At 35.4% G+C, this 23476-nt stretch overlaps 5 protein-coding genes, 1 long non-coding RNA gene and 1 other non-coding gene across 13 annotated transcripts; 1 reads left to right on the plus strand and 6 right to left on the minus strand.

The window, feature by feature from the left end:
• Positions 1-1805: 1805 nt before the first annotated feature.
• On the minus strand, positions 1806-4810 carry LOC111790553. 7 transcript variants are annotated; one of them, XR_002814497.1, is made up of 5 exons: positions 4671-4810; positions 3828-4022; positions 2791-2868; positions 2367-2670; positions 1806-2142 (listed from the first exon to the last, which is right to left on the minus strand). It is a non-coding gene; the product is annotated as an uncharacterized LOC111790553 (long non-coding RNA). The 7 variants fall into 7 exon arrangements; XR_002814486.1 differs by having other exon boundaries at positions 2367-2697; XR_002814490.1 differs by having other exon boundaries at positions 2367-2435; positions 2506-2868; positions 3819-4022.
• A 516-nt stretch (positions 4811-5326) lies between these two features.
• On the minus strand, positions 5327-9575 carry LOC111790991 (protein ALP1-like). Its single transcript, XM_023672153.1, has 2 exons — positions 9118-9575; positions 5327-6515 (listed from the first exon to the last, which is right to left on the minus strand). Exons 1-2 carry the CDS (start codon positions 9242-9244, stop codon positions 5473-5475), a joined length of 1170 nt encoding a protein of 389 aa, XP_023527921.1. The 5' UTR covers positions 9245-9575; the 3' UTR covers positions 5327-5472.
• A 1307-nt stretch (positions 9576-10882) lies between these two features.
• Positions 10883-12028, minus strand: LOC111811511. The gene is made up of 3 exons (XM_023698402.1): positions 11719-12028; positions 11570-11639; positions 10883-11403 (listed from the first exon to the last, which is right to left on the minus strand). Exons 1-3 carry the CDS (start codon positions 11945-11947, stop codon positions 10896-10898), a joined length of 807 nt encoding a protein of 268 aa, XP_023554170.1. The 5' UTR covers positions 11948-12028; the 3' UTR covers positions 10883-10895.
• Positions 12029-12732: 704 nt separating this feature from the next.
• Positions 12733-16011, minus strand: LOC111780924 (protein gar2). The gene is made up of 4 exons (XM_023661285.1): positions 15464-16011; positions 14709-14880; positions 13564-13610; positions 12733-13480 (listed from the first exon to the last, which is right to left on the minus strand). The coding sequence occupies exons 1-4, from the start codon at positions 16009-16011 to the stop codon at positions 12886-12888; spliced, it is 1362 nt and encodes a 453-aa protein (XP_023517053.1). The 3' UTR covers positions 12733-12885.
• A 981-nt stretch (positions 16012-16992) lies between these two features.
• Positions 16993-18527, plus strand: LOC111807538 (F-box protein At2g39490-like). Its single transcript, XM_023693302.1, has 3 exons — positions 16993-17836; positions 17917-18066; positions 18155-18527. Exons 1-3 carry the CDS (start codon positions 17060-17062, stop codon positions 18407-18409), a joined length of 1182 nt encoding a protein of 393 aa, XP_023549070.1. The 5' UTR covers positions 16993-17059; the 3' UTR covers positions 18410-18527.
• Positions 18528-18815: 288 nt separating this feature from the next.
• Positions 18816-18886, minus strand: TRNAG-GCC. Its single transcript has one exon. It is a non-coding gene; the product is annotated as a tRNA-Gly (tRNA).
• Positions 18887-19862: 976 nt separating this feature from the next.
• Positions 19863-21291, minus strand: LOC111806807 (60S ribosomal protein L23a-like). The gene is made up of 4 exons (XM_023692322.1): positions 21227-21291; positions 21102-21144; positions 20321-20684; positions 19863-20180 (listed from the first exon to the last, which is right to left on the minus strand). Exons 2-4 carry the CDS (start codon positions 21112-21114, stop codon positions 20096-20098), a joined length of 462 nt encoding a protein of 153 aa, XP_023548090.1. The 5' UTR covers positions 21115-21144; positions 21227-21291; the 3' UTR covers positions 19863-20095.
• Between the last annotated feature and the right edge of the window lie 2185 nt (positions 21292-23476).

A 23476-nucleotide genomic window follows, 5' to 3' on the forward strand; every position in this document is an offset into this window, starting at 1 on the left:
ATAACATTGTCTTTTTATTATTTATTTAAAAAAAAATTGAGTTGTTGAGATAAAACAATACCCATTAAAAATAAAAAATAAAAATTTCCAAGAGTTATAAATTTTGGTAAAAAAAAAAAAAAAAAAAAAACTATGAAATGAATAGTCTTAAATTATAATTTGGTCCTAAAATTTTAAAGAATAGCTCATTATTAGTCTATAGTTATGAAATGCTCTATTTTTTTAGGGTTTTATTAAACCATAGAAATTAATTATAACGTTTAAGACTATAAATACTAAATTATAACAAGTTTAACTAATAAATTAATTCAAAACATATAGCTAAATAAAAATATCATATTTCAATTAAAAAAATTAGAAAGATGTTTTATAATAACAAATAAATTTATATATAAATTAATTGTACACAAATAAATATAAAGTTTTATCTATAATCCTTAATTTTCTTTAATATATATATATATATATTAGAAACAAGAAATTAATTTTTGAGTATGGTTGGGTTGGGTTGGACCGACGCTACCTCATAATGTTCATACTTGTTGATTCATTTTGATTTCTAAGCTTAATTTCGATGGCTATGGTCAAGATGACTCGAACCATTTCCAGTTGATTTCTGATATCCCATTTTTTCTATCTCAAGGTTGGATTTGGTTTTGGGGAAGGTTGAGTTTGGTAAATAGTTGTGATTTTTTAGTTCAAATCTTGACGTATTACTCGACTTTCGTATCTATTTTATTTTAGCCTCTAAATTATATATAAAATTTTATCATAGTTCCTTTCGTTACATTTAATACATTTAAATAAGCGGGTTTATATAAGTCATGGAATTGATTTTCGTGGCAAGCCGCAATCAATTGTTATCCATAAGATCTAAAAGTTCAGACTTTTTATTAATAGGTTAAGATACTAGTGACACAAACACGAACTTAAACTCTTCATTTATTTAGAGCTCAAATAATTCAAATACTAAAAATAAAATTTGAGTGAGCGTTGCATTTAGACCAGAAATAATATATATAAATAAATTTTATATATTGATTTTTTATTATTCCTTTTTTTAAAAAATTAAGTTTATAAACACTATTTTTTAAAAACATTTTTAAAAAATTAACCCAAAAATTGAAAACTAAAAAACCTAATTTATTAATAAACTAATTTTATAAATTAAAAAAAGAATAGTTTTCGTATGGAAAAGCATTATTATTATTTCTTTTTCGTAGGTAAAGTGGAAAAGTGTTGAAATTGAAAGCAATATATTAAATAAATCTAAGAAGATTATAAAATACGCAAAAGAAATATGAGGGAGATTCACAGCCTCCATTTTCGCCTATAATTAATAAATAATTAACATTAATAGATTAATAAATAATTAATATTAATAGATTAATAAATAATTAATATTAATAGAGTAAGTGGATGAAATAATTTTAGAAAAATATTGCTAATACATCACCTCATTAATTAGAAATTAGACTTTAAAAAAATTACTATATTAAAATTTTACTTGCAATTCTTTCAATATTAAAACACCAAATAATCGATTTTTTATTTTTGATTTTTTAATTTTCATTTTATTAACTCTTGAGATAAACCCAGGTTCGAGCAGGAAAGAACACTTTTTTTTAGTTCAACCGTTCACAATGTAGAGATTCGAACTCGACCTTTTGGTCAAAGTTGTAACGTCTTAACCCATTAAAGCTATGCTCGGGTTAGAAAAAAGGCATTAAAAACTCATAGAACCCTTGAATAACACTTTAAATCATAAATACTGAATGAATATAAGTGAAGAGAGGGTTCCAATGTAAAGAAACATATTCATTGGATGATGGAGGAAGGAAGAGAGTACCAAATGCAGGGAATTTCAAACAAGTGGTGACATTGAGTATAAAAATGAAAAGCTAAGACAAAAAGTAAACTCAGTTATTTATTCATTTATTGCATATCTATCGGGTGAGGTCAATGTTAAGTGTTCTCTTCTCTACTTGCACCTACTCTTTCCTAATCCGAACAAGTGGAATTGGCCTCTTTCGTGTTGGAAAGCTTCCTTCAGCGAGTGCACCTGTTCAACTGAAACTCTTGAAGATGTCAGGGAGCCTAGTGATAGGAAACTATTTAGCTTGGTTCGGAGAGCCATACAAACTACATCCATCACCGTTATATAAAACAGTTCTTTTAGTTCATCAACATGTGAGTGGAGAGATTTTAACTTTCGATCTTTTAGTCATAGACATACGTCTCAATGGCTAGAGCTCAATCGTTCCAAGCATTTAAAGGAATATCCTCCAATAATAATAAAAAAAAAAACGTCCAAAGATTAATAAATTCGGCAGTTGATTCATACAAAGCTATATTTTAAAGTATACCTCTACACCCGGTACTCGGTCAGGTATCGTCGTGTAGCTTGCATTTGATGTGAAGTCAAGGAAGGGGCTCTAGAAAAGTCAAGACTAAATGCTCATAAACAAATCAAATTAAGATTAGTCCACTTCACATTATTCTCACCTTATTGGTGACTTGTTGAGAGATATGCATTGACTTAAGCAAGTACGGAGCCATTTGCACACTAGATTTCGAATAAAGCTCAAGCAATCTTTTTGATCTTATCGTTGAAACCTTAATTGCTAGAACGTCTTAATGACAGCTAAAAAATCTTAGCCGAATCTCCTTCTGTGGTCAATGACAACAAGCAGTGTCCTAAAAACTAAGGTCAGCTACCATTTATAATCCAAGCAGGCAGTCCCAAAGGTTTGAACATCAAACAGAAAGAGCATAATCATATACGGTTACCTATTTCGCACGGTGTCTCGAGTTCTTCAGCATAACACTGATGCCGATAAGAATCTTGATGTTTGAAAATCTTGCCCTCTGAAATGTAAATTCTGGAGTGTTAATTACCGGGTGGGTTGGTTGTTTAGCAGCACACATGGAAAACAGTAAGAACAAACAAAAACAAGGCTGCTTCAAACAAAAAAAAGGCTGCTTCTTTAAACTACCAGTTCACACAAATATAAGCCAAAAGTCAATGGTGTTAAACAATTTAGCCACCTTTCAGGAATTTTCTACTCAAGCTAAAAAAAAAAAGAGACCAATAGCAATGGTAGTTGTAAACTCGTCGTCAAGTTCCCATTACAAAGGAGACGTTTCGACGCCAGGAGCCATATACCCCTGTACATGGCCAGCACCTGTAGTAACAACCAAAACATGCCTACATACATGGAACAAATAGTAAAGTCCTAGTCACCATTTTTTCAATTTGTCTTTAATGATTGAGTCTAAATATAGCTTTTCTAATAACATATGCTCTCGATTAAAAGGTCATAGGTTCTATAGGGCGTCTCATCTTAGTGAAAAGCAACCACCGACTAGCGAGCGTCAGACAACCATGTGCAAGCATCATCTAGGCGAGTTCACCATTTCACCTCGACTCGACATCTCACTATCTCTCCCCACCCCACTTGTTGAACTAACGAAAAAAGAAATCAAGAACTTGAAACTGACATATTTTTGTTTTTTTCGTTTGTAGCATTCAACAAATGTGGAGATGAAAATTGGAAGCTCCAACATTAAAGCAAGGTAGTGAGTGTAGCCAAAAACATGTTTGTCTTTGCCACTTTGGATCCCCAAAAGCCAAAAGTAGCTTTAATGAACAGAGCTTTCAAGTATAAATGCAAGAGGTCCAGTCTAGTCTTACTTTTGGACTAACGCAAGTTCATGGTCTTAGGGGCCAAATATAGAGTTCATATCACAAGGCATAACATAACCATTTCCAAATTTGTAGTCATTTTTCAAAATCAAAACTAATTCTAACCGCTAACCTTCCTCACCTGTAATGTTCGTCCACAGTAGTTAGCAGAATACAAAAAGTTGAGGTGGAATTGAAGAACGCCATCCTTGAACTGCAAAGTCAAACAAGAAAAGCTCTAACATCATTATCCCAACAACTTGCTATACTTTTTACCTATACACACGCAAGCCCCACTCTCAGGCAAAACCATGGTTCTTCTTCTTCTTTTTCTCCCCTGTTTGAAATATTCAACAAAAAGAAGATTGTCAAATGTTCTTACTAGCCATGTTTGATCATACAACGAGTTTCATGCGTTTAGTTTACTGTAAATACAATGCATTTTCTTACAACATTCCAAATTCTCATGTTTCTGTTCAGATTTATAACAACAAAACTTGTCCCTCCCCAAACCAACTTGTTCCACTATGAAAATTGTTGCTCAATATGAATGGAACTAACTATTGAGAGGTCATTTCTGTACACTTTCCTGCTGTTCTATTGATACCCCAACCTAGAATGAAGCGATCATAATTCTCATCAACATAATTAGGGATTTAACGAGGGAAAAACATTAGATAAACGAGATAAGAGCTTGATGATATAAATCCAATAGAAAAATCATTTCTGATATTCAACATAAAGAAAATACAGATCAAGTAGGGCGCAAACTTCCAATGGGAATTGGAAATTTGGCGGTATTTAGGCCTCTAACCAAGCCGTAGAATATGATTAGTTATACCAACCCCCTCCCCTCCCCTGAAATTCCAACCATTACGAAACTGAATGCGAAATTTCTAGCACGATTCAAGCATTCGATTAAGGTTAACAATGAGAGAGAGGCATGATTATCAAAGCAAAACACGGAAAAAGAAGAGCGGTTTACTGGGCAATGACGACTGCGCAGCGGACTGGAAATTATCGCCTTCCATCAAATGCTACATTTCCATTTCCGTTCACATCATACGGAGAAGTTTAATCTTCAAACTTCAATCATCACAGAAACGTCTTGCCGCCTGCCTCCCAATTTTCTTGNAAAAAAAAAAAAAAAAAAAAAAAAAAAAAAAAAAAACTTTTAATTTTAAAAAAAATTCAAAAATACCTAAAAATCTTTTTTTAAATACATTTACGACCTCGTGTAAAAAAATATTCATCAACTTTTAACAGTAATATTAAATTTTTTTAAGATAATGTATGAGGTGTAAATAGACAATCTTCGTATGTATATATATTGACGGTAAATTTTTTTTATAAAGGTAAAGAATGTTAATACTATTTTAAAATGTTATAGGTATGTTTTAAATATAGTACTACCCGTAAGAGTATTTTTAAAAATTTTAAAATTCATCAAAAGTAACCGTTAGAATGGACGAACCATGAACGAAGCATGAATGCAAATATATAAAACAAGTGGATATAAACTCTAAATCCAATCAAGAACAGTTGTAAATTGTAAACAGTTTGGTATGATTTAAAAAAAAAAAAGGGTCCAAAAGAGCATGATGTTTGTAGAAAAAGGAAACTGGGAATGATATCTGTTCAGCAGACCATAATCTCACCAGAGGCTATATAGATATGAATCAAATTTATGTCATCCATAACATCTAAACCACTGAATATCAATTAACACCACCACAGATCAATCTATGAAAAGGAAAAAGAATGTTTTGATGCACGACGACGTTTTCTTAGGGCGGTAACTTTCCCAATAAGTACATGGAGAGCTTCTCCCTTGCCATGGAAGCGGTATTGTCGACGAATTCACAACTTTGCTGTCGGTAACTCGGATCGTGATGATGGGACAACGGCATTTCGTCTTGCACCTCGTCCTCCATATCGATCACGATATTGTGAAGTAAGCAGCAAACAAGAACAATCCTTGGTAGCCTATGCTTGTCAGGCTTCCACATTACCCCTTTAATGATCTTCCACATCTCTTTCAACCTTGTCAATGCCCTTTGAGCCACCAATCTCGTGGCGAAATGTCGCTTATTGAACTCGGTTTGATAATCCGAAAGCCCTTTCCCTTGATACGGAGTTAGTAGCCATGGCAAGAGGGGGAAGCCAGAGTCTCCTATAATGTATTCTCCTACTTCTGAGCTTTCTGACAGCTTCATCTTCTTCCCGTTTAACCGTTCCCCATCTTGGGAAAGTTTGAAAAATCCCGAGCTTTGGAGCACAAGAGCGTCGCTCAAACTTCCTGGCCAACCTGTGATGATATCACAGAATCTCATTTCTGGATCTACAATCACTTGCAACAGCATGCTACAGTTTTTCTCACGATCCAGCCACACGCCGTGTGCAGATTCTGTCGTTGGCAAAGTCATCATAATGTGCGTCGTTTCGATTACACCGCAACAATTAGGAAGCCCTTTGATTTTCTTAAACTTCGACTTTATCTCATCCATACCTTCTTCGGTTGAAGGCCACGAAAGATGATGGAGTCCTTTCTCTTCCATCGCCTCCACGAAACGCCAAGTTATTTGGGAAACTGATGATTGATTCATTCCAAATGAATCGCCGATATTCGATAACGATTCTCCAGAGCTAAGCCGCCTAAGAGCAACCGCGACTTGGTCATTTATAGACAAAGGCTTCCCGTTTAAGTCAGTAAAATTTGAAGTTTTGGCCATCATTGCTTCTTTCACAAGAGAACTGATATAGCTGAATGTCTTTCTTGAAATTTTGAATACTGACTCAAAATTTGTGTTCTTTGACTCAGATAATGGTCCTGTTTGGAGGCAAAAAAACATGGATAAAAAAAACATATTCAGTTCCTGCTGCAAATCTTCTGATCCTGACAACAACTGTTTTCTCAGGTACGACAGACATAATTCATAGTAAAGCTAGATCGACTGACATCATTAGTAACACAAATTAACATCAGACCAAGATGTCCCAACTGACATCATTTGTGACACTAATTAACATCTTAATCTGTAACCAACATCTCATGAAATAGGAAAATAGATGAAATGGTAATCAATAAAACTGAACTCCACATATAGCAGGATAATACTTAACTACATGATCATGTTATTATGTTCTTTTATAAGCCCACCGCTAGTAGATATTGTCCGGTTTGACCCATTACATATCGTTGTCAGCCTCACGGATGCATTTGTAAGGGAGAGGTTTCCACACACTTATAACGAATGTTTCATTTCCTCTCCAACCAATATGAGATCTCATAATCCACCCACCTTGGGGGTCCACCGCTTGATGTCTGGGTCTAATACCATTTATAACAGCCCAAGCTTGCCGTTAGTAGATATTGTCCACTTTGACCCGTTACATATCGTTGTCAGCCTCACAATTTTAAAACACGTTTACTAGAGAGATGTTTCCACACCCTTAAAAGGGATGTTTTGTCCCCCTCTCCAACCATCTCCAACCAACGTGGGATCTCACATTCATACTTTGGTTACTCTTTCAATGGCCAACTTCTCAATATTTCGGGGACTTCGAGATTAAAGTTTGAGCCATTAGGTTCTTCAGTTGATGTATACTAAAAATCTTTGTTTTTTGAATAGGTGGGCTAATAATCTTTGCTAAAATAGGTGCCTGAAACATGCTACTATTACAATGGAAAGAAACTGTGACATGGAAGAAGTACATATCTAATTTGAAAAGAAAACTTGATAAAGTATATCAAGTTTGAAGAACACTAGACATGAAATATAAAGTATATATCATGATAAACCTTAGGAACTTACTGCTAAAAGAAAATCAAATTTGTATTAAGAATAATAATTCCAAGGGGATCGTTCGAGAACGATCCGTTTTTTGTTCTTTCACTAAAGAACAGCTTCATGCACTGCTGTCCTAATAAAGCTTTTGAATGTCAAGAACAGAAACAATTTCTGTCTCATTTGTGAATTCAATCAAAGAAACATACTAAAAATATGGGCTGCCCTAAACTTCCAGTTTTCTTGTCATTCTAATCTCCTGGAAAGTGTTGGCAAAACATACAAACCATAAAAATCTTGAGCATTTGGCCATATCAGTACGTTGAAATAAACGTGAACATGTCGAAGAGGTCCGAGAGTATGGTTTTCTATGATCTTTAGTGCATTGCAGCTTTACTATATTGAATCGAACCAGAGCTTAAACGTCTATATTCCCAAGATGGCTCAAATGAGCCACCGGAGGATAACATATGCTAAATTTTCGGCTAAATCTGGTTACATTATGGTATACAACATGTAATGAATCGAATTCGGTAGCCATCAGCCATGATTACTTTAACTAGAACAAAGAGTACTAACCAAGAACATTGGCTCTCAGAATCTCATCTATACTATTGTTCTGTTTCCCTCGTATTCTATACTACATAGCAGGCCATAGAAACACATACTTGAGGTTGAATACGGTCCATCCCCGGCCCTTCTTCTCTGCATTATGTACATTATTACTTCAGAGTCATCCTTCCATCTGCTAGTAGATATTGTCCTCTTTGGGCTTAATTTCTAGGCTTCCCCTCAAGGTTTTAAAACGCGTCTACTACGGAGAGGTTTCTACACCCTTATAAAGAATGTTTCATTCCCCTCTCCAACCGATGTGGGATCTCACAACCCACCCCCCTTCGGGGCCCAGTGTCCTCACTAGCACTTGCTCCTCTCTCCAATCGATGTGGGAGCTCACACTAACTTTAATGCAATAAAAATGAAAACGAGAGTTGTGAATCATAGGGAACTCAAGACAGCCATGTTAGGAAGTTCCACTTGATGTTGGCAAAGATAAAGTAATGGTATAGCACATATCTATGTTAAACACATCATTGCTGGTACTAGCAAAGGAAACCAAGAGGATATTAGGGGGATGAAATTCATATAATAAGATGGAGTATTACCCCATTCTTCAAGTAGCATTGTCATTATCTCTATGTAAAGCATCTCAATATAGATATAGCATAACAATCCAATCTAAATGAGTAGCCACTTCTAGAATACCTCAATCACCAAATGAACTAACATATCCAAGTTAAGAACAGGTGCCGAACAGACTCGATCCATTCCAAAACCAGTAATGCTCATAGGATCATAAGAACATCCAGCCCCTCGTGACCCTCTCAACGTTAATGAGATATGAAAGAAAGAGTTGAAGATTCAAGAGATTATGAGGAAGAATATGAGAGTTTATGAACAGAAGCGAAGATATATGATTACTAAACAGTGCATTCCATAGGCGTCAAAGAACCACAGCAGAGACACAGAATTTCAATCGAGAGACCCAATAAACAGCAATCAAGCAAGAGGAAGGGCAATGCAGAAATTGAATAAAGGAGAAACAGAGAAAGAGTAAAATAAAGAAGTAGGAAAGAAGAGGGTTACCAGAAATCCTCTGAGAGAACTCATCCCACCAATCCAAGGGCTGGGGCTGAGAGGTTAGTGAAGAAGGAACCAAGACATTTTGGTCAACCTTCTTCTTCTTCCTCTTGAACCCTCTAATGGGTCCCATTCGAAACTCGAAAAAGAAGGAAAGATGAGGGAAAATATGAAACACCCAGAAGAACCCACCAAGGAAATCGAAGAAGAGTAGAGAATTCACATGAGGAAAAGGGTGAGATTCGAAGTTTGTGAAGTAAGAAGAGAAAAGGGTAGGAAAAGAAGGGAAGAAGGGTTGAGGCTTTTGGGGCTAAGAGATTAAGTTTGGTAGTGATGGATATGCGTTGGTTCTTCTGGTTTTGATTTCAGAGCATGCAATAATAAATGGAAGGAATATGAAATAGAAGTTTGAGAGGAAGGCAAAGAAGTTGCGGAAAACATAAAAGTGACGCATTGGCGAATTACATGTTATGTTGGGGGAATTACATGTTATGTTGGGGGAATTACATGTTATGTTGGGGGAATTACATGTTATGTTGGGGGAATTACATGTTGGGGGGAAGGACAATGTGGGCTACCAAAAGGTGAAAAAAATAAGAAAAAATTGGAGTAGACGGATATGGGCAACTTCAAATCTTTCCTTCTTTGCTGATTCTGCGTCCTGTTCATCAAAATTTCATTCCTTTCTTCTTAATTCTTTCTCCCTTTCTATTTTTCTCATTTATTTATTTATTTATTTATTATTATTATTTTTTTTTTTTGTGGGTTCCGGCTATAAACTTCACCATCTAATGCAAGTTCATTATCAAACTCAAAACCCCACGAGCCATAGAAGTTCATTATCAAACTCAAAACCCCACGATCCATAGTCTTGTACTTAACTCTCGAAATGAAGATTCGAACTTTATTTTGACCCAATGACTTGTATTGTAAAATTTTATTCTAATAGCTGAATGTTAATATATTGTAATATTTGAGCAAGCCAGATACAGAACAATTCGTGAACATAATAGTTACGAGCTTTATTATATATGTACTAACAAGATGCATTTTTCTTTTTGGTGGCTTGATCATGAGAACTCCAAATTTAATCATGTTTTTGCCTTATATCATATTTTCCAAATAAACGAAAAAAAAAAAAAACATTTTTCCTCCAATTACAATTTTATTTACTAATGATTTTAGCCGTGTTTACACGTATAATGTATTATACGATAAATATTTGCTTCCATGGGAATTTTGTTTTTTATTTAAATATTATTTTTTTCGTATCAAATCTATTCGATGTATTTAATAATTACTTATAATTAGTTGCTAATACATTCCTAATATTTTAAAGTTGTGTCGTAATAATTATGTACACGCGTGAGTATAACATAATGACGTAGTAGTTTAATTTTAAAATTATAAAATAATAAAAAATAATGATATATTATTAGTTAGATTCTCAACTTTAAATATATAGTGAATAAAAGTAGTTATAATAGTGGAATTATTTAGAGCTACAATTGTTTTAATTTTAAGCCTACCCTTTTGAATAATATTGATTTTCTTAGGAAGGAGCCTTATCCAATTAAAAGAGTGATGCTTGGGCCTTTTTCATGCTTTGTTGGGCTTGGGCTTTTGATGCTAAATGGGCTTGGGCTCAAAAGGCTCAATATAATAAACTATGGGATTTTTTAAAAAAAGTATAATTATATTATGTGGTCTTTTTATTATTATTATTATAATTATTAAAAACATGAGGGAAATTTTTTATTATTTTAAGAAAATATATTGCAATTTTAAAAGTTACACTTCATCAACTGCATCAGAACCGTTGATGTCTTCCACCTATTGCTCTTCCCAGCCGTCTGATCCCTCAAATCCGCCGCTCCTTCACAATCCACAGACCTCAAGCTCTCCGTTCTTGCAACTCCAGAGTTAGAAACTTCCTCTCCGCCGTCCGTGCATTTACGCCGCCTCTCGCCGGTCTGCGTCGCCACGTTCGTGCCGCCTTCGCCGGAAATTTTCGCCTTGTACACTACGTTTCTGCAAAGATCTTCCAGCGAATTCCAAGACTGGTTGTTTCTCTTCACCGCGACGGCAAAATTCGAATCCGTGCTCGAATTGTTCGTCTCTGATGAAAATTTCGACTCCGAAAACGATGATGATGATTCGCAAGATCGGAAACTCGAAGACGCCTCTAGCAAGCGCACTTCCGATCCTTTGAGAATGTACTCTCGACCTTGAGATGGATGTATCAGATCGTCGTCTGATAGGTCTTGCCATACGTATCCGCTTTTGTACCGCCTGAAATCGCAAGTAATTGCTCGATTGATCGTAATATATGAAGCGAATTTGTGTTTAATCGATTGAAAAAAAAAAAAAAAAACGAAGAACAAGAAGGAAAATACACGAAAATCGTATTCTCAACAACCGTTTCACACAAAACAAACAGAAAATCGTCCGTACTTACCGCTTCGAAGACCACGAGTACATTCTGGAAAAGTATTCTCCTCGAAATATATCGAGTCTTTTGATCACATCTGAGAAGCAAATCAGACTGAGATGAAAATTGAAAAACAAAGAAATCGTTCGACGAAATAAAGAAAAGATTCAGTTTACCTCTGAGAAAGAGTCCGCGGGAAGAAGAAAGAGGAACCTCCAGCAAATGAGGATGCTCGAGCTGGCCATTGCGTGTGAGGTAGTATATTACAGGTATGGTTTCTGCATGCTCTGTTTTCATCTCTGTCATGGTTTTGGTTTCGGCTTGTTCAGGACAGAGACTCGTTCCTCTGCTCCGCTCTTCACTTGACGCCAATGTCTCTCTTCTCCTTTCCGCATTGACCGCCATGAAAACGAAGCAGACTGAAAGGAAGGAAGATGAGGATGAAGAAGATGAATAAGAACACCGCCAAAATTATGGAGAGAATTATGGCTTGCGAAGCTTTAGTTTAGGGTTATAAATACTCACATGACCGTACTTACATAAGCAAAGGAAGGAATTATTGATCAATATGAATTATTTTAATAATTTCCATTTACCTCCCTAAATGCTTTCTAAGTAACTACTTACGTTATAGTCGGTTAAGTTATGTTCAAATTGACTCTAAAATAATAGAGATAATGCTAGGTATTTAATAAAGAATAATGGATAAATTTATAATTAAAAAAAAAAAAATAGAACTCTCCAAATGTGGAATAATATATATGAATATAAAATAATAATAATGAAAATTAATTTGGAAATGAAAATGAAAGGAGGTTGGTTTGGTGAAGAACATGTCACTAAAAATCAGGGAAGGTTGAATTGAAAACCCCCAAAAGTTGCAACTTGGAAGCTGAAACTAAGGGGAAAACGCCTAAACTTCCAAAACTACGCCCCACCTATATTCAAATTAGGGAACGCCGCACCCACCAACTTTTTAATTTATCTATTATTATTATTTTTTTTTTTTTTTTCTCTTTTATTAAATTTCTAGCTTCAAATTGGCGTTAATAAACCAATTTTGTATTTGTTACTTAGCTACTAATCTAAATTATATCCCGACGTTAAACACACTATTTAGTATGAATAAAAGAAGTAATACAAAATACGGCACTCAAAAAAAAAAAAAAAAGTCGGTCTGGCCCAAGCGCTAAATAATGTAACAAAATTCGTGTTTAAAATGACTCTCTAAGTGCTAAAAATACCGGGAGATGGAGCCACAGAATTCGCAGTCATAAGAGTATATTAAAGTATCTGTAATAGGAAAATCACAACAGTCTAATTTCCTGCCTACGCCTTTCATGTCAACTTGCAACTGAATCTGCAACCTGTTTTGTTGGACAATTGGAAGAAAGATGGCCTTTTTCACCACATTCATAGCATGTTCTTCTTCTAATCTTACCACTTACAGTGCTTAATCCACTATCAGCTACCGTCATTTCAGGGACAGGTTTTGGAAGTGTTTCTGCCACTGCCAGTGTTGGTGCTGGAGGTGGTGGTTGTGGTGGTGCTGCTGCTGCTGTAAATGCCGGTGGTGGTGGTGGTGCTGCTGCTCCTCCTCCTCTTGCTGTTCCTTGCTTCGGAACTGCACATCGTATCTTGACGGGTCTGCCATGAATTGTCTCCTGATCTAACTTCAAAGCCGTTTTTAATGAAACGCTATCAGAAAAATCAACATGAGCATAGCCACGAAACTCCCCTGTTTCCTTGTCCATGCCAAAACGTATCGACGCAATTTGACAGTTCGCGAAGAGTTTCTTCAGATCATCCTCAGTTACATCCCATGATAGATTGCCGAGATAGATTCTGTTGTAACCTTCCACAATCCCAGGAGAAAAATCAACTGCTTTATTCGATCGAGTTCCCTTGTAGGGCTGTACTTTAAGAAATAGTCCGCCCCTACAAAAGAAATACTAAGTAATAAGATGGTGGAAGTAAGTAACATTAATGGCGGCATGAGATCAAATTGTTTATATACTCACATGTCAGCTCCATCCATGGCTAGTGCTCGTTTAGCTGCAGCTTCTGTCTGCAATAGCCAAACAGTGGTAAGGGTAACTCAAAAACCAAAAGATATCTTAAACTCAATAAAACTGAAATCCCCTCACCACCCACAAAACAACTCCGGTAATTGGTGCAAGCAAACTTTTCTATTACAAAGAAGGATACCACCAATAATATATGAATCTATGATATTTTCCGCTCAAAATATCAAATGCAGCCACCACTAGTAGATATTGTCCGCTTTGGCCCGTTACGTATTGTCGCCAACCTCACGGTTTTAAAACGCGTCTACTATGGAGAGGGTCTAGCCTACTCCGACCAGTGTCTCGCGCTGTCCAGTGACTAGCTCTGATACCATTTGTAACAGCCCAAACCCACACCGCTAACAGATATTATCCTCTTTGGGCTTTCCCTTCTGGGCTTCCTCTCAAAGTTTTAAAACGTGTCCGGCCAACGTCAATACGTAACGAGCCAAAGCGAACAATATCTACAAGCGGTGGGCTTAGACTGTTAGAAATGGTATCAGAGCCAAGAGCCAAACACCGAGTGGTGTGCCAACGAGAACGCTGGGCCCCCAATGGAGGTGGATTGTGAGATCCCACATTAGTTGGAGAAGAGAACGGAGCATTCCTTATAAAAGTGTGGAAACCTCAGCCTAGTAGATGCATTTTAAAACCTTAAGGGGAAGTCTCGAAGGAAAAAACCCAAAAAAGGACAATATCTGTTAGCAGTGGGTTTGGGCTTGGGCTTGGGCTGTTACAACAAATCTAAAGCTCTCAACTAGAACTTAACGGTCTTTACATGCTTGTTACACAAAAATCCAACGAAATGATGTATTATATAATATTTAGAGCAATAATGGTAATTGTATATTCACGTAAATTTTCTTTAAGAATGTTTCTATACGTAATGCAGTCCATGGCTAAACTTCAGAAATCTCAGTATCATAAGGCCATTTAAATCATTCTTTTCTAATCTCAATCAACTTCGAAAAGCCAATTAACCACTTTCCTTCACTCAAACTCGGTTAAGATCTGGCAAAGCATAAATCATGAACTTCAAAGTTGTTTGATCTTTTCCCTACTAGGAGAAATGTAATTTAATGCTGATCAGGTTACCATACCTTGAAACTTAATATTGCAATGCCTCTGAACTTCCCACTCTCTGGAAACATCATACAATCAACTTCGGTAATAGTGCCACAGCTTTCGAAAAAGCTACAGATATCGTCCTCGGTTGAATAATATGGAATGCCTCCAACATACACTTTTGTAGCCACATTTTCATTTACCTGACTGCAGAATATTGCAGAAAACTTGTAAAAATCAGCAAAAAGACACATCTTTATACATTAATACAATTAAAAGTGAGGAAGGGAGGGGGAACTAGCAATCTAGATGATGATACACGTTAGTCTACAAATATTAGCATTTGGGCTGATACCAATAAAGTTATTAGTATTCATATACCAAACAAAAACAGTTCTCTAGGCAATATTTTTGGTACAAAACATCTTTAAAGGAACTAGAACAAGAAAAAGAGCTTTAAAGCTTAATCTAACTCGAGCCATTCCCCTAATAAAAAGTTTCATATTAGTAATCCAGTGCCTCCCTCCTCGAGCATTGATAGTAAATAATCACAGATAAACCATTTCCAGATCAATGTCAAAACGTGAACAGATTCAAACATCAAGAAGCATAGTTCCTAATATTTCCCATTCTTAAGCTGAGATGAAAAACTATAATCAACCAATATGAACCATTAAGAACATAGAGTAATGATCCAATCCAAGAAAAAAACGTCAACCCATCAATGTCATTTAATCTAAGATTTCAAAACAAAATGTTAAGCCACTGAGATTAACAGCTGAGCCAATACCTGCCTATATTATCATGAGTTTCTTCAACTTGCCCTAACACTTCATTCCCATCTTCACCTCCCTGCTTCTCCTTTTCCTCCTCACCATTTTTTGCCTTCTCGTTAATCTTCTGCTTCTTCTGCTTCTTCTGCTTCTTCTTCTTCTTCTTATTCATCTTATTCTTCTTCAACTTCAACTTCTTGGCCTTCTCATCATCCTCTTCCAACCCATCAACCGCACTCTTCTCCTTCACCTCTTCGTCTCTCTTCCTCTTTTTCTCTCTCTTCCTCTCTCCCAATCTCTGATTCTCACCTTCCTTCTTCTCCTCATCGTTCTTCCCATCCGAAGCTGCTGAAATAACCGATTCTCTACGTTTCTCTCGCTTGGACAATCTGGTTCCATGGCGACCAGTGCCCCCTAAAAGCTCTTTGAGAGACTGTGGCCGAGAATCCGACTCCGGTTCACCGGAAACATCACCGTTAGAGACTTTCCCGGCGATTGATGAAATCAACGATTCGGCTAACTTTTCTCTAAATTTCTGCTTCAACTTTTTGTTCGACAAAACCATCTTCAAAGTCAAGAAATCATAAATGGAAGCAGACGTCAAATTCGCGAAACGGGCAAAAATGAAGTCAGCCGAAATTCGAGTTCGAGGGCTCCTTTTTTTCCCACTAAAACCTAACTTGCAGCGGCGGGGTTTGTACGAGGCGGAGACATATCATAGACCCATCGCCGGCTAATTAACCATAAAAGATTATTTCGGTTATTAATTCAATTTTTTATTTTTAATAAAAAGTAAAATGTTGATATTTNAAAAAAAAAAAAAAAAAAAAAAAAAAAAAAAAAAAAAAAAAAAAAAAAAAAAAAAAAAAAAAAAAAAAAAAAAAAAAAGAACATAATTTAATTATATATTCCACTAAAAAAGAAAAATAAAATAAACATTATTTTAATTTTTATTAATATTGTTCACTTCAACAATAAACTTTATAATATTATTTTAGAACAAGAGGCTACGATTATTATATATACATAATATTTTTCAATATTATATATTTATCTTGTATTATACACAAAGAAATTAAGGATTTTTATTATTTTTTATTGGATTTTGTTCAAATTTTTACATCATTTACACGTGGATTTATTTTTTATTTCACGAGCCTGACGGTCAACCTTCATTAATAATATTAAGCGGTGATATGAAAAAATGGTCAAAATCAAAGCCATGGAAGAAGTCAAAGGTTGAACAGAGGCCAATTTTTTGGAAATGATTTAAAAAATAATAATTTAAAATTTTGTAATTGGTCCCTAATACATATTATATTAATAATTAATTTTTTTAAGCTTAAATATAAAATATTTACAAATGACGGTGGATCAATAATATCAGGTGGGTCGAGTTGAGATGTAATCTTATTTTTTCAGGTGGGTCAGGTTGACCCGACAAAAAAAAATATCAACCCACGAATGGAACGGAATCGAATTTTCGATTTTGGGCTTTTGCTATTTAGACAAAGGAATGTAAGGCTCCAAAAGCGACAGCGTTTGATAGGGATAAGATTGTGCGAAGCTGTTGAAAAGGTAATCCCAGGGTTCACAGAAAAGCCTCGGACGCCATGGAAAAGGATCTGATAAGCAATTTGCCTGATGAAATTCTTTACAGAATTGCATCGTTTTTGCCCATTGAATCAGTTCTTCAAACAACATTCCTTTCGACAAGATGGAGGAATCTCTGGAATCAAATTTCAGTTCAAAATGGAGTTCTTGAAGATCTTGCAAATTCAGCTTCAAAATTCCTTCATTTCAATGGCTTTCCGCCATTGAATCATCTCAGAAGGTTTCAATATCAGTTCAGCAATGGCAGAGCTCTGTTCATCTCTGTTTTAGCCAATGAAAGACTTCACTTACAATTCTCTTCTGAAAAACAAGAATTCCCAGCTCAGTTCATCTGGAATTTGAGTTTAAATTATGATCACCACCCTTCTCATTCAACTTTCTTTGTCAAAACACTCTGTCTCAAATCAATAACCCACCTTACAACCGACGCGATTTCGACGTTCGTTTCGAGTATCCGTTCGATTCAAACGTTGAAGCTCATTGAATGTAAAGGGCTGCAATCATTTTCAGTCACTTCTGGTTCAAATCTGCAAAGCTTGACCATTTTAGACTGTCTGGAGTTGGAGTTTCTTCATATTGGATGCTCGAAACTCCGGTCGTTTCGATATCGAGGACGGTTTCCTCACATTCAGCTCGATCGTCATTTTAACATGGAAGATGTTATGCTTGATTGCAGACAAGGTCCTGGATATATGTATAAGAGTAATGAGTTTGATCCATTTTTGTTGGCAGTAAAGAATGTTAGAACACTCACTCTTTGTAAATGGATTTTTGAGGTATTTTCTGAAACATTTAGCCTTTCAAATAGTGTTGTTTTGTTGGGTTTTGATCATAGAAGTTGTTGTTGTTGTTGCAGGCTTTGATCTTTCCTTGTCTTTCTTGGAACTTCAAATTTTATAAGCTCAAGGAGTTGTGGTGGATTGATGATTCAAAAGGGAACTTCAATGCCAATGCATTGATGGCTTTTCTCAAATTGTGTCCTGCGTTAGAGCGTCTCTTCGTTACGGTATTTCGTTCGACGTTTCTTAGAAAGTTTAATATGAGTCTACGTATGATTGAGTAACTTTTGTGTGTGTTGTACTAATTGTGTGCAGTTTGACCCTGAAAGTTACTGTGTTTTGAGCTCGAAATCGTTTTCGAAGAACACGGACGGGGACGGTCGAGTCGGGCAGCTCAAAGTTGTGATCTTGAAGGGATTTCTGGCATTAGAAGAGCAAGTGAAGGTGGGTGAGTTGGATGGAAATTTCTTGCAAGTTGCTTGCTTTCAGGTGAATTCAAAAGGTGAGGGAAACATGGACTATATCAGAAAACCATTTCCTAAACATTCTCATATGGACACTTGGGAGTAAAGTTTAAGATTGTTTTTGAATGTTATGCGTACAAATTTGAATCTCCGACCTCGAGTAGATAAGAAGACGTGTTCATTTGTGAGCTACATTTATATTAGCTTATAAGCTTTCTTACGCACGGTTTTATTTGTTTAACTATTATTTTATTTATTTATTATTATTATTTTTTTTTTTGCTTAACCAGAAAAATTCATATAATTATAACCTATCTATTATTTATGTATTTTCATTCTACTTTTTCTAAGTTAATTGGCGGTGAAAATTTGTCAAACAAAACGGAAAAAAAAAGGTATAAAAAAAATAAAAGTCAAGCTCCGATGCGCTGGATATATCATCAGAGGTATCTGATGGTTGCGATCGACCCGGATCACAGTCGGCGCGTATTTCTTCATCGCAAGACATATTTTGCACCAGCCGGGAATCGAACCCGGGTATGTACCGTGGCAGGGTACTATTCTACCACTAGACCACTGGTGCTTTTGTTAACTTGTATACCTGAAATTTATTTAATTTTTAAACATATAGAATTAGTGTCTTAATAACCACAATTCTCTTGCTTAAGGTTTTCATCAAAGGGCAAAGAAAAGAGTTTTTGCTACTAAGAAAGCAAACGGTCAACACAAAGAGCAACCTTACGTGCTACAATGCTGAGCCAAAGACGATTTACCTTATCTGTATAAGTAGTCAACTGAGTTCTGACGAATTAGTTCCTTGGTAATATCTTAATCTATAGACAAAAAGCCATATAATGGAAAACTAGGATACGGTGGTATAACAAAAAGTTCCTAATTCGATAATGAAAGAATTGCCTTCGATAATGAAAGAATTGTCTTCTCTCATTCCTATTTGATGAGAAGTTTTATTAAGAAAATTCGACAAATCTACGAGCTGATCTATCATAAATAAGAAATATAAGGGATAACAGTATTTCTTGATGAGAAATCATTTGAGAACGAGTAATTTTGCAAATTTAAATCTATGAAAGAAGCCGTAAAAAGTACCACTTATAATCTTATATATCCATTATCATGAAAATTATAATTTTAATATCTAAATATAACAGTTTTAAAGAAAATAAATTTTTAATTTTTACAAATCCATATATTTTCAAAAGTAAACAATAATATTTTATAACAAATTTAAAAGTTAAAAGATAAAATAATTTGTTTTTCAAATTTTGTAGTCATAATTGAAGACACCAAAAAGTTCGAGTAATTTGTATAATTTAACCAAATTAAAACAAGTTAAAACTTAACTTCTGTTTACTCTGAAAATCCTTCTACAATGAGTCAAGGAGGAGATCAACTTAAGGAATCACCTCCTACAACTATGGAGAGGACCCACTATCTGCTTCAATTAGCTTATAAAGTTATGATAATGTTACCAAATGCACTATTCAGCACAAAGCAATCACCAAAAACATGATAAGAAGATGGGAGGAAGGGCAAAACAATTGGATAACTAAGGTTGTCATGGAATCTGAAGCACACTATAATGAAAATGATTGGAATGGGGATGAATGTTCTATGGATTGTGTAAACCCAGTCAGTCTATCTGAGCTAACAAATACCAGTACATATTCATAATAAAAAGATGAAATAAAACTAGGGTCCCTTCTACAAAATGCCCCCCAAAATTTAAACATGTAACAATTGAAATCAAAATACTTGCTCCAACCTCTGCAGCTTAGATGATACCAATCTTGTTCGCCACATCTAACGCATCATAATCCGGAGTTAACCTAACGTATGCCTTCTTCGTTCCATCGGGTCTGCGAACCAGGGATGCAGGATTATACATTAGGACATAAATCATTCATCATCACAATGTATCAATCAATAGAGACTTTGCATCAAACCAAGGTTCTCTTTAAATGATGATGAATACTTAAAATGTAGGGTACCAAATTACCTGATTAAAGTGTTCACTTTCTTGGTCTGAATATCATACATCTTCTTCACGGCATCCTTGATCTTTTTCTTGTTTGCACGAATGTCAACAATGAAAACAAGGGTGTTATTATCCTCGATCTTCTTCATTGCTGACTCGGTGGTCAGTGGATATTTAAGAATTTGATATTGGTCCAACTTGTTCCTTGGAGTTGCACTGATTCTGGGATATTTAGGATTCCTGTCTTTCTTCAATGTCTTTGGCCTATGGAATGTAACTGATGTTCTGATCTTCTTAGCCTTCGGCTTGAAAGTTGGACCAGCCTTAACTGCCTTGGCAGCCTTCAAGGCTTGCGCCTTAGGATCAGCCTTTTTGCTGCTGTCAGCTGCAAAAAAAACAAAATAAAAAGCCTTATTAAGGACAGATAGAGCATCAAAAGCTCAATATAACCAAGCGCAGTTAAGTAGTATCAGATTCCACTAGTATAATGAATACAAAAGCTCAAAATGTTGCTTAAAAGTACTATTTGAAACATTCGAAGGAAGATTACTTAAATCCGAAGTAAACAGAAAAATCCAGAGAGGATTCAATTCAACCAACTACTCTGCTTAAATCCCATCCCCCAATCATATAATAAACGAAGAATCACACTAATTCTTGCAGTTAAGAGCAGAAGCAGATTTGGTTTTGAATACTGGGAACGCTTCTACGGAACTCAGCTTTGATTGAAACAAATGGAAGCATAAATTCGAATAAATGAACATCTCGTACTCAAAAACAAAAAATTAGAATGCGTGCATACCTTTAGGTGCCATTGCTGAAGATCCTGGACCAGAATAACCAACCTGCTAGCAGCAAGAAACGATCAAAACGAGAAGAAAAACAAAAGAAGGAAGGAAGAATGGCACGCAGGAAGCAGATTCATACCTACAAAGAGAGGGATAGCGAGATGGAAGGTTGCGGCCGAATTAGGGTTTGTAAAATGGAGCTAATAGATATGGCCTTCAATGGTAAATTGGAGAATTGGGCCGGACCCTTTTCATTTTTTAATAATATGGGCTTAGCCCAAAAAATCTTTATTATCAAATGACCCGGCCCACGTAAGTATTTGAACCAACCGACCGGTCAAAAGAAATTCAAAACCAATTTAGAATAATTTTTCAAATGGTAATACTAATATTATTTTCGTATATCTAATTTGAGATTAGTTCATAAATGAAAATTTTCATTAATATTTTACCAAAATTTGTAAAAATTAACTTCATGCCAAAATTTGGAATTTAATAAAAATAAAAATATTATATTTAAAATTTTAATAAATTATTAAATAAGATTAAATATGATGGTGTTAATATAACACATGCGGAAGCAATTTGGATCTTAGGCACTTTTAGAACATCAATTATTGTAAATGACTAGCATGTTCATAAGTATTAAAACTTAATGAGTTTAAATACTAACCTTTTGTAGTTCAAACTCCTTTTGCCTCACGAACCGATTTCGAACCACCACTAGTGTCTTCTCCACTATTCTCCGGCCTTAGAACGGGATTGTGGAATCCGGTGAGTGACTAAACTTGGGAGGGATTTTGTATACGTGAAAGAGAGTGCTTGTGAGAGGTTTTTCATCAAGATGAAGAAGCACTTCCAAGTATCATGATCACTCTATTTAAAGAGTCAAGTTTGCATGTTCATGCAAACTTGAGATCACCAAATCTTGACACTTAAAATTCCACTCAAATGTTTGAGATTATGTGGCAAGCATGCATGTTTGAGTTAACCAAATTTTGACACTCAAAATTCCACTCAAACTTGTGGGGTTTATTTGGCAAACATGCAAGTTTGGTTAAACCAAATTTTGACACCTCAAAATTCCACTAACATGATTTTTCCATTAGATGAAAGTCAACATTTTGACTTTCTTCATTTTAATTAGATGAAAGTCAACATTTTGACTTTCTTCATTTTAATTCAACAATTAATTTGAATAATGAATTTCAAATTAAAGTAACATTAAATAATTAATTAAACTATTTAATTAATATTTAATATTAATTCAAATGCCAATCCCAGTCAATTCCGACACATAATTGATTAAGATATTTAAATCTTATTTAAATATCTCAGATTCTCTCTTTTCGTTTAATTCGTAAATAAAATAAAATTGCGGTTAAATATATCGTATATATGTAACGCATATTCCCTAATTTGAATTCGAACACTTCGAACTCACTCGTCACACTGTTCTATGGTTTAGTCCGATATGAGCTAGCAGAGGGACCTAATGGACCTATAGATCATGGGCTCCAACGATTCAAGATTAACCGATTAAACTCATTAACCTGGTTAACCAACATTCGTTAACTACTAGGACACTCCACTATAGCCTAGTAGTTGCACTCCCCTCACTATAGATATATTTCTGTCCATCTGATATAACCATGATTAGTAAGTCGATCCTTCACAGGTTGTTCGTAACTAGAGCTGGGTCAATTTACCGTTTTACCCCTGAAGTTACTTCTTGTTCCTTATGTCTCACTGATCCTCTAATAAACAATTGGTTTGTGGTCCAACCAGTAAACCGAATCCCTCTCAGGCCAATGAGAGGGTGGGGCCCCTTGTTCAAGACCTGGAGTCAGTGCTTAAGGGAACTACCTTTCTTCTATCCCTAAAAGTGGGTAGGAGTGAATTCCGTCTTGCACCCCACGTCCCCAGCCATTCACCCAGTCTTACCCCTGAAATGGGAGGCCTGTTGAGTCGGCGAACTAGAGCCACTCTCACCCATGCAAATCTAAGGATAATTCCGAATAAACAGGAGTTCATGGTTAGCTCAGGATTAAAACCGAGTTACCTAGGTTATCGAATGAAAAGAAAATCAGTCTCAACAGTAAACGACTTTATAAAGTGAGAGTGGTTTTCTTCATGGTCCGATCTTATGCAATACTCATTGCATAGGACGCCCCCACTCACATGTCTCCACATGCACAATTTAGTGATCGCATTGTTTATATCATATACAAAAGTGGGCCGCATCCATAGTGTCCCCAGAATAAGGTACTCAGCCTTATCCTTATACTATAGATCATTTTGACTATATACTTGAACTTGATCCACTCTTATGTCTCTACATATAGTTCAAGTAGTCATACTATAGCCAGAGTGTTCTTAGTTTATTGGA

The sequence above is a fragment of the Cucurbita pepo genome, chromosome LG01 (genome assembly GCF_002806865.2).
Source record: "Cucurbita pepo subsp. pepo cultivar mu-cu-16 chromosome LG01, ASM280686v2, whole genome shotgun sequence".
Classification (NCBI taxonomy): Eukaryota; Viridiplantae; Streptophyta; class Magnoliopsida; order Cucurbitales; family Cucurbitaceae; genus Cucurbita; species Cucurbita pepo.